This window comes from Xenopus laevis, chromosome 2S (assembly GCF_017654675.1).
Source record: "Xenopus laevis strain J_2021 chromosome 2S, Xenopus_laevis_v10.1, whole genome shotgun sequence".
NCBI lineage: Eukaryota > Metazoa > Chordata > Amphibia > Anura > Pipidae > Xenopus > Xenopus laevis.
The window spans coordinates 67,365,797-67,382,837 of record NC_054374.1 but is presented as its reverse complement, the minus strand read 5'-3'; the positions used below and the strand labels follow the sequence as shown (position 1 = coordinate 67,382,837).

The 17,041-nt window shown below is 42.9% G+C and overlaps 2 protein-coding genes across 2 annotated transcripts; both read right to left on the bottom strand.

Moving 5' to 3' along the window:
- Positions 1 to 506: 506 nt before the first annotated feature.
- Positions 507 to 12,687, bottom strand: LOC108709521 (protein kinase C delta type-like). The gene is made up of 5 exons (XM_041583910.1): positions 12,628 to 12,687; positions 11,387 to 11,525; positions 10,558 to 10,749; positions 9,344 to 9,472; positions 507 to 1,289 (listed from the first exon to the last, which is right to left on the bottom strand). Exons 1-5 carry the CDS (start codon positions 12,672 to 12,674, stop codon positions 807 to 809), a joined length of 990 nt encoding a protein of 329 aa, XP_041439844.1. The 5' UTR covers positions 12,675 to 12,687; the 3' UTR covers positions 507 to 806.
- Positions 12,688 to 14,197: 1,510 nt separating this feature from the next.
- Positions 14,198 to 16,817, bottom strand: LOC108708920 (protein kinase C beta type-like). The gene is made up of 3 exons (XM_041583263.1): positions 16,482 to 16,817; positions 15,035 to 15,144; positions 14,198 to 14,490 (listed from the first exon to the last, which is right to left on the bottom strand). Exons 1-3 carry the CDS (start codon positions 16,780 to 16,782, stop codon positions 14,236 to 14,238), a joined length of 666 nt encoding a protein of 221 aa, XP_041439197.1. The 5' UTR covers positions 16,783 to 16,817; the 3' UTR covers positions 14,198 to 14,235.
- Between the last annotated feature and the right edge of the window lie 224 nt (positions 16,818 to 17,041).

Genomic DNA, 17,041 nt, shown 5'->3' with positions numbered 1-17,041 from the left:
GTGTTGGGGCCGGTGGAGTCGGCTAGAGACAGTAGCCGATGTTTTGGGCTAGAGATAAAGGCCGATGGAATGGGCCAGTGTTGGGGCCGGTGGTGAGGGCCAGAGACAGCAGTCGAAGTTAAGGGCTAGTGGTGAAGGCCGATGGAATGGGCCAGTGTTTGGGCCGTTGGAGTGGGCTAGAGACAGTAGCCGATGTTATGGGCTAGTGTAAAGGCCGATGGAATGGGCCAGTGTTGTGGCCGGTGGTGAGGGCCAGAGAGAGCAGCCGATGTTAAGGGCTAGAGGTGAAGGCTGATGGAATGGGCCAGTGTTTGGGCCATTGGAGTGGGCTAGAGACAGTAGCCGATGTTATGGGCTAGAGATAAAGGCCGATGGAATGGGCCAGTGTTGGGGCTGGTGGTGAGGGCCAGAGAGAGCAGCCAATGTTAAGGGCTAGAGGTGAAGGCCGATGGAATGGGCCAGTGTTTGGGCCGTTGGAGTGGGCTAGAGACAGTAGCCGATGTTATGGGCTAGAGATAAAGGCCAATGGAATGGGCCAATGTTGGGGCTGATGGTGAGGGCCAGAGACAGTACCCGGTGGTAAAGGCTAGAAGTAAAGGCGGTTGAATGGGCCACTGCAGAAACAGTGAGTGATGGAAAAGGCTGATGTAATGGGCCAGAGACAGTAGCCATTGGAAAAGGCTAGAGGCAGATGGAAAGAACAAGTGTTAGTAACAACGAAGGGTCAAAAATAACCGTTATGGAAAAGTGACAAAGGCCAGAGACTCAAGATGTTAAGGGCCAATGATAGAGCCAAAGGACGATGGTTACTGCAGGTGTGATGGAAAAGGCCAAGGGGTGTTGACGAAATCAAGAGGCAGGTTATGATAAACTGGGATTAAGACTGAAACTGGCGGAGGGAGCCAAGGGGTGTTGATGACATCAAGAGGCAGGTTATGAGAAATTGGGACTATGACTGGACATGGTGGAGGTCTAATAACAGGACCAAGGAAAGGATGGAGATTATAAGGAACTGATGGAAAAGGCTGTTGGTAGAAGCCGACATGAGGCCAATATGCAGTGTAAGGCTGGACGGAGAAGCCAAAAGGACCAAATGGAGACGGATGGTATGGAGAGTTGATGGCCATTGGTTGGGCCTGCGAATGGCAGAGATTCCTGGATGTCCAACAATGGCTTGGGTGCTCCAACTGGGATGACGGCGTGAGGTATTCTGAAGACATCTTGTATTTTATAGACTCCAAGAACGACAGTGGCTCTTCAATTGTCTTGCCGAAATCCACCGATGGCACCTGCAGTAAAGCAAAATATTTAGCTTATTTTTCAGTCACAATAAAATAACTTCATAATACTGAACATCTGCTGACGTTGCAGTGAAATTAATATTACAGTAACAAATGTAACGTAAACTGGACACCACTAGTAATTACTCTAATACAAAGTATTAAAGGACAAGGAAAGGCAAAAAAAATAAAATCCCATTTTTACTTTCTTTAATGAAAAAGAAACCTATCTCCAATATACTTTAATTAAAAAATGTGTACCGTTTTTATAAGAAACCTGACTGTATGCAGTGAAATTCTCCCTTCATTTACTGCTGTGGATAGGAATTGTCAGATGGTCCCTAACTGCTGAGCAGGCAAACAATCATACTTATGAACAGCAGGGGGAGCACCCGCCTTACTTACTAGCCATGCAGAATTCAAGCAGCTTTGCTTATGAAGACCCCTAAGCAGCCCAGACCACACTGAGCATGTGCAGGGTCAGGGTCAGGCAAAGTTACAAGATGACAGCCCCCTGTGGCCAACTTTGAAAGCATAAATCATTTGTTTGATTAGGCTTTGTGGTGCAGTAAGTTCATGTTTATGTTTAGTATACAAAATACAGCATTTCTAGCCTTCTATTTTAGACTTTCCTTGTCCTTTAAATGTCTATCACAATTAGAGATGTCGCGAACTGTTCGCCGGCGAACTTGTTCGCGCGAACATCGGGTGTTCGCGCTCGCCGGAAGTTCGCGAACGTCGCGCGACGTTCGCCATTTTGGGTTCGCCATTGTTGGCGCTTTTTTTTGCCCTCTCACCCCAGACCAGCAGGTACATGGCAGCCAATCAGGAAGCTCTCCCCTGGACCACTCCCCTTCCCTATAAAAACCGAAGCCCTGCAGCGTTTTTTCACTCTGCCTGTGTGTGCTGAAGAGATAGTGTAGGGAGAGAGCTGCTGCCTGTTAGTGATTTCAGGGACAGTTGAAAGTTTGCTGGCTAGTAATCGTTTTGATACTGCTCTGTTATTGGAGGGACAGAAGTCTGCAGGGGTTTGAGGGACATTTTAGCTTAGGTAGCTTTGCTGGCTAGTAATCTACCTTCTACTGCAGTGCTCTGTATGTAGCTGCAGTGGGCAGCTGTCCTGCTTCTGATCTCATCTGCTGACTGCTGCAATAACAGTAGTCCTTGTAAGGACTGCTTTTATTTATTTTTTTGTTGTTTTACTACTACTACTACTACTACTATAAGAGCCCAGTGCTATTAGTCTAGCAGTGTTGGGGAGTGGGACTGGTGTGCTAATCTGCTGCTCCTAGTAGTTCAGCAGCACCAACTTTAATTTTTTTTTTTTAATATTCATTTTTTTTTTATTTTACTTTTTTTTATTTTACTACCGCTGTAGTAGTGTATAAGTTGACCTTTTAGGCATTATTTGCCCTGTAGGCATTATTTGCACAGTGTTTTCTTCAACCCGCCATCTAGCTGTGTGACCTTGTTCACATTCTGTCTAAATATCCATAATATTACCGTCTCCAGAAAAAACACCGGAGTGACTTTTTTCAAGCAGCCATAATATATTTTACGTAATCCGTATCCACCGCTGTAGTAGTGTATACGTTGACCTTGTAGGCATTATTTGCACACTGTTTTCTTCAACCCGCCATCTAGCTGTGTGACCTTGTTCACATTCTGTCTAAATATCCATAATATTACCGTCTCCAGAAAAAACACCGGAGTGACTTTTTTCAAGCAGCCATAATATATTTTACGTAATCCGTATCCACCGCTGTAGTAGTGTATACGTTGACCTTGTAGGCATTATTTGCACAGTGTTTTCTTCAACCCGCCATCTAGCTGTGTGTATTATCGTTTCCAGAAAAACCAACTGAGTTTTTGTTGTTGTTGTTGTTGTTTTTTAAAAAATAATGCCAGGCAAAGGCAGGCCGCCACGCAGAGGCCGTGCTAGGGGCCGTGCTGCTATGCAATCCTGTGGCCCTAGCAAATTGCCCAGTTTTAAAAAGCCAATGACCCTGAACTCCCAAAATGCTGAAGAGGTAGTTGACTGGCTTACACAGCACACCCCATCCTCTACCGTTTCTAACTTTACCACAACATCCTCCTCATCCTCCACTGCTATGGCCACCCCACGTAACACTTCCTCCACCACCGGTGCCCCTTCTTCACTGGGGTCAGAGGAGTTATTTTCCCATGAGTTTCTTGAACTGAGTAATGCGCAACCATTATTGCCAGAAGAAGATGAAGGAGATGAGGACCTTACACCAGATTTAATTCTGGCAGAGAACACGACAGAGATGGACATAATGAGTGATGAGGAGGAGGTCCCCGCTGCTGCTTCCTTCTGTGATGTGTCAGAAGAAATTGATGCATCTGAGGAGAATGATGATGAGGAGATTGATGTTTTGTGGGTGCCTAGTAGAAGAGAGCAAGAGGAGGGTAGTTCAGATGGAGAGACGGAGAGTCAGAGAGGCAGTAGGAGAATAAGACTTAGAAGAAGCAGGGAGGACAGCCCGCAGGGATCAGTAGGGCAACAACATGTATCGGCACCTGTGTTCAGCCGGCCAACGCACCCGCCATTGCCGCCAATGCCGCCAACTTCTACTGTTACCGCCAGATCGCACACTTCCAAAAAGTCAGCAGTGTGGGATTTTTTTAATGTGTGTGCCTCTGACAAAAGCATTGTAATTTGCAATGAGTGCAGTCAGAAACTGAGCCTTGGTAAGCCCAACAGCCACATAGGTACAACTTCTATGCGAAGGCACATGAGCGGCAAGCACAAAGCACTTTGGGAGCAACACCTCAAAGGCAACAGGCAAACTAAAAGCCACACTCCTTCTGGTCCAGCATCTTACTGCTCTACCTCTGCTCTCCTTGACCCGTCTGAACCACCCTCCACTCCGCCTTCCACCTTGACCACCTGTTCCCATTCCCAGTCATCTGCCACCAGCCAAGTTTCTGTGAAGGCCATGTTTGAGCGTAAGAAGCCAATGTCTGACTGTCACCCCCTTGCCCGGCGTCTGACAGCTGGCTTGTCTGCACTCTTAGCCCGCCAGCTTTTACCATACCAGCTGGTGGACTCTGAGGCCTTCCGCAAATTTGTAGCAATTGGGACACCGCAGTGGAAGGTACCCAGCCGCAATTTTTTTTCTAAAAAGGGAATACCACACCTGTACCAACATGTGCAGAGCCAAGTTACCGCATCTCTGTCACTTAGTGTTGGGCCAAAGGTCCATATGACTACTGACGCATGGTCCTCCAAGCATGGTCAGGGCAGGTATGTCACCTACACTGCCCACTGGGTGAACTTGGTAATGGCTGGGAAGCAGGGAATGGGTAGCTCAACAACAACAGTGGAGTTGGTGTCACCGCCACGGATTGCACGCGGTTCTGCCACCACCTCTACTCCTCCATCGCTCTCTACCTCGTCTTCTTCTTCTTCTTACTCTGCTGCTGGGTCCTCCTTCTCCTCCTCCACACCTGTGCACCCCCAGCTCCCCCTAGGCTATTCGACGTGCCAGGTACGCCGTTGTCACGCTGTCTTGGGGATGACGTGCCTGGAAAGCAAAAACCATACCGGATCTGTACTCCTGTCATCTCTGCAGTCACAGGCCGATCGGTGGCTGACCCCACACCAACTGCAGATCGGAAAAGTGGTGTGTGACAATGGAAGCAATCTGTTGGCAGCGTTGAGACTAGGCAATTTAACACATGTGCCCTGCATGGCACATGTGTTAAATTTAATAGTCCAACGTTTTGTCTCCAAGTACCCAGGATTCCAGGACGTTCTCACCCAGTCCAGAAAGGTGTCGGCCCATTTCAGACGTTCCTACACAGCCATGGCACGCCTTGCTGACATTCAGCAGCGCTACAACATGCCAGTCAGGCGTTTGATTTCTGACAGCCAGACTCGCTGGAATTCAACGCTCCTTATGTTGGAACGTCTGCTGCAACAACAAAGGGCCGTCAACGAGTACCTTTTTGAACTGGGTGGTAGGACTGGATCTGCACAGCTGGGGATTTTTTCCCCCCGTTACTGGGTGCTTATGCGCGATGCCTGCAGGCTCATGCGACCTTTTGAAGAGGTGACAAATATGGTCAGTCGCACCGAAGGCACCATCAGCGACCTAATACCCTTCGCTTTATTCCTGGAGCGTGCCGTGCGACGAGTGACAGATGAGGCTGTAGACCAGCGTGACGAGGAGCTGGAAGCGCACGATTTCTGGTCGGAATCACCAGAACGAACCCAGGCACCTGCTGCAACGCAGGGAGAGGTGCCAGAAGTGGAGTCAGAGGAGGAAGGTGGCTTTGTGGAGGAGGAGGAGGAGGACCAACAGGAGCAGGCTTCCCAGGGGGCTAGTGGTGACCTTTTGGGGACCCCTGGTCTTGTACGTGGCTGGGGGGAGGAGACCGTGGATGATGCAGTCCTTGATAATGAGGAAGCGGAGATGGATAGCTCTGCATCCAACCTTGTGAGAATGGGGTCTTTCATGCTGTCATGCCTGTTGAAGGACCCCCGTATCAAGAGGCTTAAGGAGAAGGACCTGTACTGGGTCGCAACGCTACTAGACCCTCGGTACAAGCATAAAGTGTCAGAAATGTTACCAACATACCACAAGTCCGAAAAGATGCGGCATTTACAAACCAGCCTGCAAAACATGTTCTACAATGCTTTTAAGGGTGATGTCACTTCAGGAACTCATCAACATTCCAGGGGCAGAGGTGCCAGTAATCCTGCCACGAGCACACCTGCAAGGACAAAGCCCTTTGGCCAGTCTGTAACGTCAGACATGCAAATGTTTTTCTGTCCAAGGCAGCGCCACAACCCTTCTGGATCCACCCTCAAAGAACGCCTCGACCGGCAGGTAGCGGACTACCTGGCATTAACTGCAGATATCGACACTCTGAGGAGCGATGAACCCCTGGACTACTGGGTGCGCAGGCTTGATCTGTGGCCAGAGCTGTCACAATTTGCCATGAACCTCTTGTCTTGCCCAGCCTCAAGTGTGCTCTCAGAAAGGACCTTCAGTGCAGCAGGAGGGATTGTAACTGAGAAGAGAACTCGCCTAGGTCACAAAAGTGTCGATTACCTGACCTTTATTAAAATGAATGAGGGGTGGATCTCGGAGGGTTACTGCACGCCGGAAGACTTGTTCTGACTTCTATGCAGCTGTCCTTCTCTTCAAGCCTCATGACTCCACACACAGCTGTCCTTTAGCGTCCTCCTCCTCCCTCCGCCACCGTTACAAACTAGGGTGCAAACCCTACTGGTTTAATTTTTTCTGGCCTCTGTGCTTCAGTGGCTGCAACCAAAAAAACTGGGCAAACAATGTCTACAAGGTCAACGTATGGCAAAAAATGACTATTTTCAGCATTTATATGGCATATTTTTTCTGGCAACTGTGCTTCAGTGGCTGCGTCCAAAAAAATGCATATTTTCTGCATTTATATGGCATAATTTTTCTGGCCTCTGTGCTTCAGTGGCTGCAACCAAAAAAATGCATATTTTCAGCATTTATATGGCATAATTTTTCTGGCCTCTGTGCTTCAGTGGCTGCAACCAAAAAAATGCATATTTTCAGCATTTATATGGCATAATTTTTCTGGCCTCTGTGCTTCAGTGGCTGCAACCAAAAAAATGCATATTTTCAGCATTTATATGGCATAATTTTTCTGGCCTCTGTGCTTCAGTGGCTGCAACCAAAAAAATGCATATTTTCAGCATTTATATGGCATAATTTTTCTGGCAACTGTGCTTCAGTGGCTGCGACCAAAAAAATGACTATTTTCAGCATTTATATGGCATATTTTTTCTGGCCTCTGTGCTTCAGTGGCTGCGGCCAAAAAAACTGGGCAAACAATGCCTACAAGGTCAACGACGTTGACCTTTTAGGCATTGTTTGCCCAGTTTTTTTGGCCGCAGCCACTGAAGCACAGAGGCCAGAAAAAATATGCCATATAAATGCTGAAAATAGTCATTTTTTGCCATACGTTGACTCAACGTATATGGCAAAAAATGACTATTTTCAGCATTTATATGGCATATTTTTTCTGGCAACTGTGCTTCAGTGGCTGCGACCAAAAAAACTGGGCAAACAATGCCTACAAGGTCAACGTATGGCAAAAAATGACTATTTTCAGCATTTATATGGCATATTTTTTCTGGCAACTGTGCTTCAGTGGCTGCAACCAAAAAAACTGGGCAAACAATGTCTACAAGGTCAACGTATGGCGAAAAATGACTATTTTCAGCATTTATATGGCATATTTTTTCTGGCAACTGTGCTTCAGTGGCTGCAACCAAAAAAACTGGGCAAACAATGTCTACAAGGTCAACGTATGGCGAAAAATGACTATTTTCAGCATTTATATGGCATATTTTTTCTGGCAACTGTGCTTCAGTGGCTGCGTCCAAAAAAACTGGGCAAACAATGCCTACAAGGTCAACGTATGGCAGTTGTTTAAAGAGAACAGTAGATTACTAGCCAGCAAAGCTACCTAAGCTAAAATGTCCCTCAAATCCCTGCAGACTTCTGTCCCTCCAATACAGAGCAGTATCAAGCAGATTACTAGCCAGCAAACTTACTATCATCTGTCCCTGAAATCACTAACAGCTCTCCCCCTACACTATCTCTTCCAAGCACACACAGGCAGATTTTTCAGATACATTTTTGCCCTTGATCCCCCTCTGGCATGCCACTGTCCAGGTCGTTGCACCCTTTAAACAACTTTAAAATCATTTTTCTGGCCAGAAATTTTTTTTTTAGATGTTAAAGTTCGCCTTCCCATTGAAGTCTATGGGGTTCGCGAACCGTTCGCGAACCGCTCGCGTTTTTGCGCAAGTTCGCGAATATGTTCGCGAACTTTTTTTCCGACGTTCGCTACATCCCTAATCACAATCAATAAAATCAATAAATACTGCTTTTCTTATTATTGGAGCAAGATAACTGAGTTTTTCAAAAGGTCAATTCTAGCCTAGCCTAGCCCTGTCCATATTATCTGCTTGTACAGATCTATAGTATGGAAAGAAGATTTTTTACCCATTTACTAGTTAAAGGCGCAACTCCTTGTGTAATTGTATTATTCCGTAATTGAAATGTTTGGTGTTTCTGGATTTTCTTTTCTCTATTAAAGCTGGGAGATACTAGAAGGACATTTGAGCAGCTAGATAAGAAGTTACTTGAAACCTAAGAGAATTTTGAGAATGCTAGCGGTGATTGTCATTGAGAGGATGCTTTTGAGTGCCCCAGTGAATAAACCAGAGTTGGGAGGGTAATGGCCGAATTACAGGCGTATCTCTCTAGTGTAATGAACATAAAAGGGTTAGAGACACAAATTGTAAAAGTACTTTTAGTCTTCCGGCTACTTATTTTCAGAGGTTTCGAGAAGGAAATTTGAAAAATGTTCTAGGGTTACACAGAATTAGGAAAAATTACACTCTACAGTGGTGTTCTCACATCAGAACTAAACTACTATCCATTTTAGCTATAAAATCCCCCTGCTCCAGGCTCAGACTGGCAATCTATAGGCTGCTGTATGATGCCATAGAAAGTCACTATTTAGTGGGCTGGTGGGTGCTGTTTGTACCTTTGTGTACTTGGAATGCTAGGGCCTTTTTTGACTCCCAGTCAAGACCTGCCCTGCACCTACTGTCCCTACTGAATCAACCCCACTGCACCAAATCCGCTGTTCATCTCTGCACTTTGTTGGCAAGTACAGGGAGAGGGTTTAATGCAGTTGCAGACACGACACTGTGCAAGATGGCCAGCAGTTACAAAACAATGGAGCAGTCTAGTTATTCTTTTTCTTGAATTTACAGAATGCTGGGCTGCTAAACTTTATATACATGGTATTGCTTTATCATTGCAAGACAAGTGAATTAGGCAAAAATTGTATAGCTGATTCATTATATAAAACACTTCAGTGAACTGTTTTACCAGTTTTGTGTGCAGTGTGGATAACAGATCCAATACTTAGCATAGTAGTAGGGCAGTGGCACTGGTGGATGAGCAAAGTGTAATGTCTAAAGGTAAATCTGTGTCTTTTCATTCATACGGCAGAGATGTACTTACTGTTTTTGGTTTGGAAGGGGGTGGTACATTCAGCTTTTCTAGGTTCACCCAATCGATGGAATGGAAAAATGGGTGCTCCCGAATGTTCCCATTGCGGCCAAGTCGCTTCTTAGGATCTTTCGTCAGAAGCTAAAGTATAAGAAAAAGAGATCAGTGATTTATATATATTGTTGGAGTTAATCACCTGCCATTCATATGACAAAGAGCCAGCTAGATCTGTACAAAGTTATCACACCCAGAAATAGATATATGACAGCAACAGGACCGAATTTCTCTTCAGGGCCCCCAGAGGCCAGCATCCTCCACCACCCCAGCCCCCCCAGGATCGTGTGCAACTGCATTCTTTGATCTTACACAGATCACATTTAAACAAATTGCAGGTGTGGCTGGGTGACAGGTAGATATCAAAGACATGCACAGTTTCTCGCTTAAAAACATTTATTGGTGCATATTAACCACAAAAACTAACATGTCAATGTACAATTCACACACACCACAAAGCAGTGTCTCCCCCCCAGTCTGCCTACCTGTTGTTAGCCACACCCTCCTGACGCGTTTCGCGCTATTGGGCGCTTCATCAGAGGAGGTGTGGCTAGTGCTGGTCATGTCCCTTAAATACCTGCTGGATTACTTAATGCAGGTTCTAGGGTTAGATACTTGCACATTTGTGTACTAATTACCTGCAGAATTGTTTTCTGCAGGTTCAAGGGTTGCATATGTGTTACATACAAATCAAAAGGTCTATTCACTTCCACTATGTACCCATTAACCCCAATTTTCTACTTATATTATATTACATTTTCAACCTGGCCGGTATTTTACCGGCCTAGCCGGTAAAACACCTGCCAAGTCCGGGGCCGGTATTGCAAATTTACCGGCAATGCAATTGCCGGTAATTTGAAATACCCAAAGCCCCTGGCCTGCCCCCAATTCGAAAATAACTTACCTTTTTTCCAGTGCTGTGCGATGTTGCTCCGCCCCTTTTAGCATCATGTTGTGTAGCTCCACCCCTTTTAAGCATCACACCGCGTAGCTCCGCCCCATTTTGGCGTCCACCCTCCACTGGCCGGTAAAATTTTTTAATAAAGGTGGCAACCCTAGTGACAGGCCACCTCTTAATTTGAGCCACCCTATGTCTGGGTGTTTGTGGCCTTGCTAGAAATACAGGCCTGTATAGCAGAGCTAGTGACATCCCTTGTAGTTCCTATATTCACCTGTCGCAGGAGATCTTGCAGTTTTTTGTTGAGCCATTCTGGAATGTAGGGCTCCTTATAGAGAATGTCGTTGGTGAAGTTTGACAAGTCATTTTCCAAGCCGAATGGATGAGATCCGGTGGCCATCTTATATATAACGATTCCAAGGCTCCACCAGTCTATTCCTGCATCATACTCCTCATCTTTGATTACCTAGAAAAGAAAAAACACGTAGAGCATTATAATTACCCAGTGTTTTTACTTATGCATTGTTGTACCTATTCACATCATTTGTTTTGGACAAATGAAAGGGAATTCATTTTTCATAGTGTACAAGGCCAGTGTTACAGCAGCCCTATAAATAATTATAGCAGCCTTAATTACTACTATGTCTTGTATCTTGTTTTATATTATATACAGTACATCTATACCTATCTGTCTATAAACAGAGGTAACTGACAGAAGCATTTCTAGCAGGGGCTTCTATGGAGGCACAAATCTTCACTGTTAAGGGACTGTGATACAGGTTTAGGCCTTGTATAGAAGCCCAAAGCATTAGGTGCTTAATTATGAGCCTAATCCATTGTTCAGTTTTCTTCTTTAAGGGTAGGCTACAAAATCTGAATATCATCATGCAGCTATGGCAATGGCAAAACCATATCTAAAAGAGAAAGATAATGAGAGGTAACATTTTTGATTCAATGAATGATATATGCATCCTAACTCTTTATCCCTGGCTAGCAACTTTTAAGAAGTTGGATAATAAGCACAAATCATTCTCCCTCAATTTGCTTCATTGATCAGAAACCTAACACCTCAGTGCAATATGCATTTGCTTCGAGTCTCTTACCTCAGGGGCCAGGTAGGGCAATGTTCCTAGTACTCCTCTGGCTTTTTTATCTCCAAAGATGCCCTCAACCGCCATTCCAAAGTCGAGAATCTTAATATGTCCCTTGTTGGTCACTAGGACATTATTTGCTTTGAAATCTCTACAAGGTACCGATTAGGGTTGAGAAAATTAAAATGAAAAGCAGGTCAGTGATATTGCAAAGTTATAAAAGGATAACAAATATGGAGCTGCACATATAAAAAAAATGTCATAATGGAAAAATAATAAAACAATGACCAAGTAAAAAATGTACAATATTCAGGAAAACAGTTGAATCACACAGCTCCAGGCAGGATTTTTAAACTGCAATGTGTTTATTAGCAGTGTAGGCACACTACATGTTTCGGGCAAAGCCCTTTATCAAATAAAGATTTGATAAAGGCTTTGCCCGAAACATGTAGTGTGCCTACACTGCTAATTGTTTTGTAACTGTTTTCCTTAATATTGTACCTTAAGGTGTAACACAGACACCTGAATCCGCAGTCACAAGAAACATTGGGGCTTGAAACCAAATACTTTTTTTCTATAAAATGTCTTAAAATGTAATTATTTACAAAATACTAAAGGCATTGTTTTGATATTATAGGGCAACATGCAAAAAAGCTAAAACAAAACAACTCGCGACTCAGAAGCCAGCTCCCTCTCCTGCACAGCTGCAAACTTTTGGCTGTCACTACTGCACATGTGCTGGGCTGAGGGCTTTCAGGCAATGGGAGAGATTCAGGAGCTCATGGCAGTACTTCAGTGTTCAGAAGGAGGTCGTTTGGACAGCAAAGTTGGGATGAAAGTGCCCCACAGACATTTAAGTTCTTGTAGTTATTGTATGCAAAAAGTGTTGTTTAAGGTGGGCCACTGCTTCTGAAAGCAGTCCCTGTGACTGCTGGGAGTGTTGTTTCAGGAGACAGAGCCATGAGTGCAGAGAATGTAAAAACTCAGACATATATTGCTTTTAAAAGCAATTACATGTACAAGTTTAAAATGATTGCATATATTTCTAATGCATTGCAAAGCTGCTTCAACATCCATTTTGCTTCACAGTGCAAATAAAAAAAAAACGTTTTTGGGTGAAGGACCCCTTGAATTCAACAAATATATTGATTTTTTTTAAACTCTTCTCTGCTATGAACAGTGTGATTTGTGATACAACCTTAAATTGAAATGAAGAATAAACACAGAAATATAGTGAGTTTTTTGCAACATACCGATGGATAATCCCATTTGAGTGGAGATACTGCAGGGCGCAAACCATCTCCGCTGCGTACAATCTTTGGGGGAAAAAAAACAGCAACCATTATTTAAAAGTTATAATGAATAAATAATATTTACTCTAGTCTATTGTTCTTCCTTAATCAGAATGTGCTTACTATACTTAATTAGGTCGCATTTATTATCCTATGGTACCACAGTGCAACAAAAACAGGCAGAAAGTGTGCACACACACATATCTGCATTAGGTGGGTGGATGTGGGTATCCAATCATTTAATGTAGGCTAGAGGTCACCAGCAGCCGCAAGGCACAGCCTAGCCCTGTACCTTACACCTAATTCTTAAATTAAGCTTTTAACACACAGTTACATGCCATCTATTACTTTAATAAAATAGATACAAATGCATCCAGTCTCATGCAAATATGAGAATATTAGACAACTACATTCATTTTATGCCATTATTATACTCTCATGTATTTTTGTTTATGGCTATGACTACAGAAAAAATAGGCATTAGCTTAGTAAGAGTCCAGGATTCATGGCAAAGGGAAGTGGGGCTACTGGACAGCACTTTTTAAAAGAGGAATATATTGTTGATTACATCATCAAATACACATAAAACAAGTAATATTTCTCAAGTGCTGTAATAAAATGATAGTGGAAAAAACAAAATGGTGACCGTTTTCTTGCTTTCATATGGACTATAAACATCTAGGTAACACCCCTCACTGCCTTTTTAATGTCTTATTCCTATCACACAATGAGCCACTTACCTTACTGAGTTCATCTTCAGAAGTCCTGAATCCAGGATCTTTTGATCCAAGGTCCCTCCGCTAATGTACTCCATGACCATAACAGCATGCCGCTGGTTGGAGAAACAAAAGAAAAAGCTTCTAAAGCCCAAACATATATGACCCCAACACACATGAATGATTATGGCTTTTTGCATAAAACTATTGTTTTTTTTATTATTTTTAAGAGGAAAGCTGATCTATTGTCTTTCAAGTTCTTTTTTGTCATATTATCCTGATGAAGATGATCAAATTATGAGGCTGCATTGACATTACTATACACACACTGATGTTATGGCTGAAGAAAACTCCAACTTGGAAATTCTTAGTAAACATATCTACTACAGACTTGTTGGTGCAAGGTTCCCATAATGGAGAAGGATCTGTAAATATTGTTAACCCCATTATTGAGCTCATGATATGATAAAAAATAGGGCAACTGGCAGGAGACCCCTACATTACAGCACACGACAGAAGTCAATAATGGATGTTGTGTTTGAGGAGGCTAACAAAAGATAGAGAAATCATGTATAGTCAGATAAATAGGCACTGACCGATATAGAGATAGGCTGGGAGATATATTCAGCTTACATAGATACAGATATGTTATCATAGAGATAAACATATAAACACTTACACAGAAAGGCAAATTAATACAAAAACATATAGACAGATAGTCGATAGATACAGATTTGAAGTGAATCAATTAGATTAGAGACAAATAGATAAAATGAAAAAATTGGTTGGGATTTTAATAGGCATAGTTCACAGTTTAATAAACGAACCCCTTTAATTCCCATAAAAGTGAGAGCTATGAAATTTCTCTCTGGTGAACTGTGGCAAGTTCTACTTCACCCTTTGATAGATACAATGCCATTAATGTTTTGACACTATCTTGTACCTGAGTATGGAAGGATCCATATCCTTGACAAAGGAATGGGCATCCAGCAGCCATCTTCAGCACGTGAACCTCAGTGACGGTTTCACTAAGTTGGTCCTGGCCGCTATTCTTTATGACCTTTATGGCCACGTGCTCGCTCTTGTTGGGCAGAGATGCCAACATCACCTGAAAAAAATACAGAAAAAGATATATGATTAGAAGTTTATTTCTGGGGCTGGATTAACCTCAGCCTAGGCCACTACACTTGTTACAGTATGGTGAGACATGGCTTGCATCTACACTTTATCCTACCTGTAGAAGATAAACATTAATGAGAGATCTAGCCACTGACAAGAGCATTGGAATGAAAGTTTATGAACAGGAGCACAGCAGCAAGGAACAAATAATTATTTTAAAAAGTTGCCACCTGCTGCCTCCTAACATTTCTGGGGCTTTCCTATAATTCCAGGCTTTTTAGGGACAGTTGGCCCTAACTAATTCTGACAAACAGTTCCCAGATGTTCATCCAGGGGCGTAACTACAGAGGAAGCAGACCCTGCGGCTGCAGGGGGGCCCAGGAGGTACAGGGGGCCCCATGAGGCTCTCATTGATGAGCAATTTGAACATATATTGGTAAAAAAGGACAAACACTGGATATGTTGGTGGCCCTAAAATTAATTTGCTGTGGGGCCCAGCAACATCTAGTTACGCCACTGTGTTCATCACTTACTTTGCCAAATGAACCAATCCCAAGCAATGCGTGGATCTGACACATGCTGACTGCAACAGGGAGAGGAACTTCTTCTTCTTGGTGGGGCCTCTTCTGCTCACTTCCTGCTTCTAGGGAAAAAGGCAGACATATAAAAATTAAAGTAGTTATTGGAAAACACAGAAAACACTGGGAAAATGTTTCCTTTGTGCATATTGGCATTTATTTAATATGAGATTGTACTTAGCTTTCCACATAAGTACATATTACAAAATCTATACTGGTTAGCTTATGAGAGATAATTTGATAGAAGTATATAATTTATCAGTAAGCATATAAATATAAGTGTGTATGTGTATATAAATCTATATAAAATACATAATGTACGCCAAGAGTTCTGTGAACAAATAAAAGAATGGAGCTGCAGGCCAAGTGCTAAGCTCCACTAACTCCAAAGTCACTTCTAATATCTTTAAAAATGTTAGTACAGGTATGTAATCCGTTATCTGGAAACCCATTATCCAGAAAGTTCAGAAGAAAAGATTTATCTGGAACCCCTCAGGTCCCATTCTGGATAACAGGTCCCATACCTATACAGGGTACATAATACAGGCATGGAATCCATTATTTAGAAACCCATTATCCAGAAAGCTCTAAATTATGGGAAAGCTATCCCTTATAGACTCCATTTAAATCAAATAATTCTAAATTTTAAAAATGATTTCCTTTTTCTCTGTAATAACACAATAAAAAGTCATAGTTAGTGTAGTTGGCCAGCTTAAATATTTTGCAATATATGGACAAACAATCCCTGTTTTGTTTAAAGGGTAAGGCATTTTTCAGGGGTTGAGTGCAGAGGACTCTTGTATTTGTCTATATGTATTTTGTGGTCACAGCCTCAGTGCACCCCTGCTTAATGGATTAAAAATTAGTGGTGAGCACAACTTTCCCTTTTTTTGGTAAGAAAGAGCAGTGAAAGGGAGGGCAGTGAAACTATGCTTTTACAGATATGGGACCTGTTATACAGAATGCTCAGGACCTGGGGTTTTCCGGATAATTGATTTCTGTAATTAGAAATGGGAAATGTTCAATATATTATTTTATGGTTTGAAGTCTTTTGACTAGAAAAAAGCCACACAGCAACCAAAACAATCTGTTGAGATGGTTCAGTATCCATGTAAGTAAGTTTTAATACATACAGAAGTCAGTTGGAAAAACTGCAGACACGCAGCTATAGATACAAACTGACATACATATTCACCAGAGAAACTTGTAGGACCAAAGTTTGAAAGACATCTAGCTAGATTGATAGACAGACAGACAAATTAGGCCGATCTATACATTTTCTTTAAATACATTAAGCCCCCCCCGGCTTTCATTAAAATCCACATTACAAACTGTGCTGTTTACCCATAAATACATATTAGCAGCATCCCAGCTTCATATAAAATTAATTGTTTTTAATTACCCTCTGTTTTGATGGGGTCCTCATCATTTCGGGGTCTTTTTCTTTCCTTCTTTTCTTTCTTCTTTTCTTTTTCCGTATAATCCTCCTCCTTGATGTTGTCACTGCACTGATGTTTCACCTTTTTCTTCCTTTTTCTCCCACTTTCCTTTTCAGCGCTGATGTCCATCTTTCTCTTCACCGTGATGGTCTCCCCTTTCTCCTTTTCCATCTCTGCCTTAGTAGCAGCAAAAAGTTGTTGCTTTTCCTCACTCCTTATTGGAGGAGTACTCTTCTCCATCGCTGGAGGCAATTTATCTCCCATAATTGGGGAATTCACTTTCCACAAGGAAAAAAAAACGCAAGCAGAAGCTTTGCAAACGCACGCTGGTCTGAGTCAAACCACGTACTGAGACCAACTGTCATTTACTGTACAAGACTGAGCTGTGACCAACTGTCACTAACTGTACAAGACTGAGCTGTGACCAACTGTCACAGTGGCATGTGCACTATACGGTCACATGTGCAGCCGTGTATCAGGGCAAGTCTGATATAAATCATGAGCATCAATTAGAAAATACAAT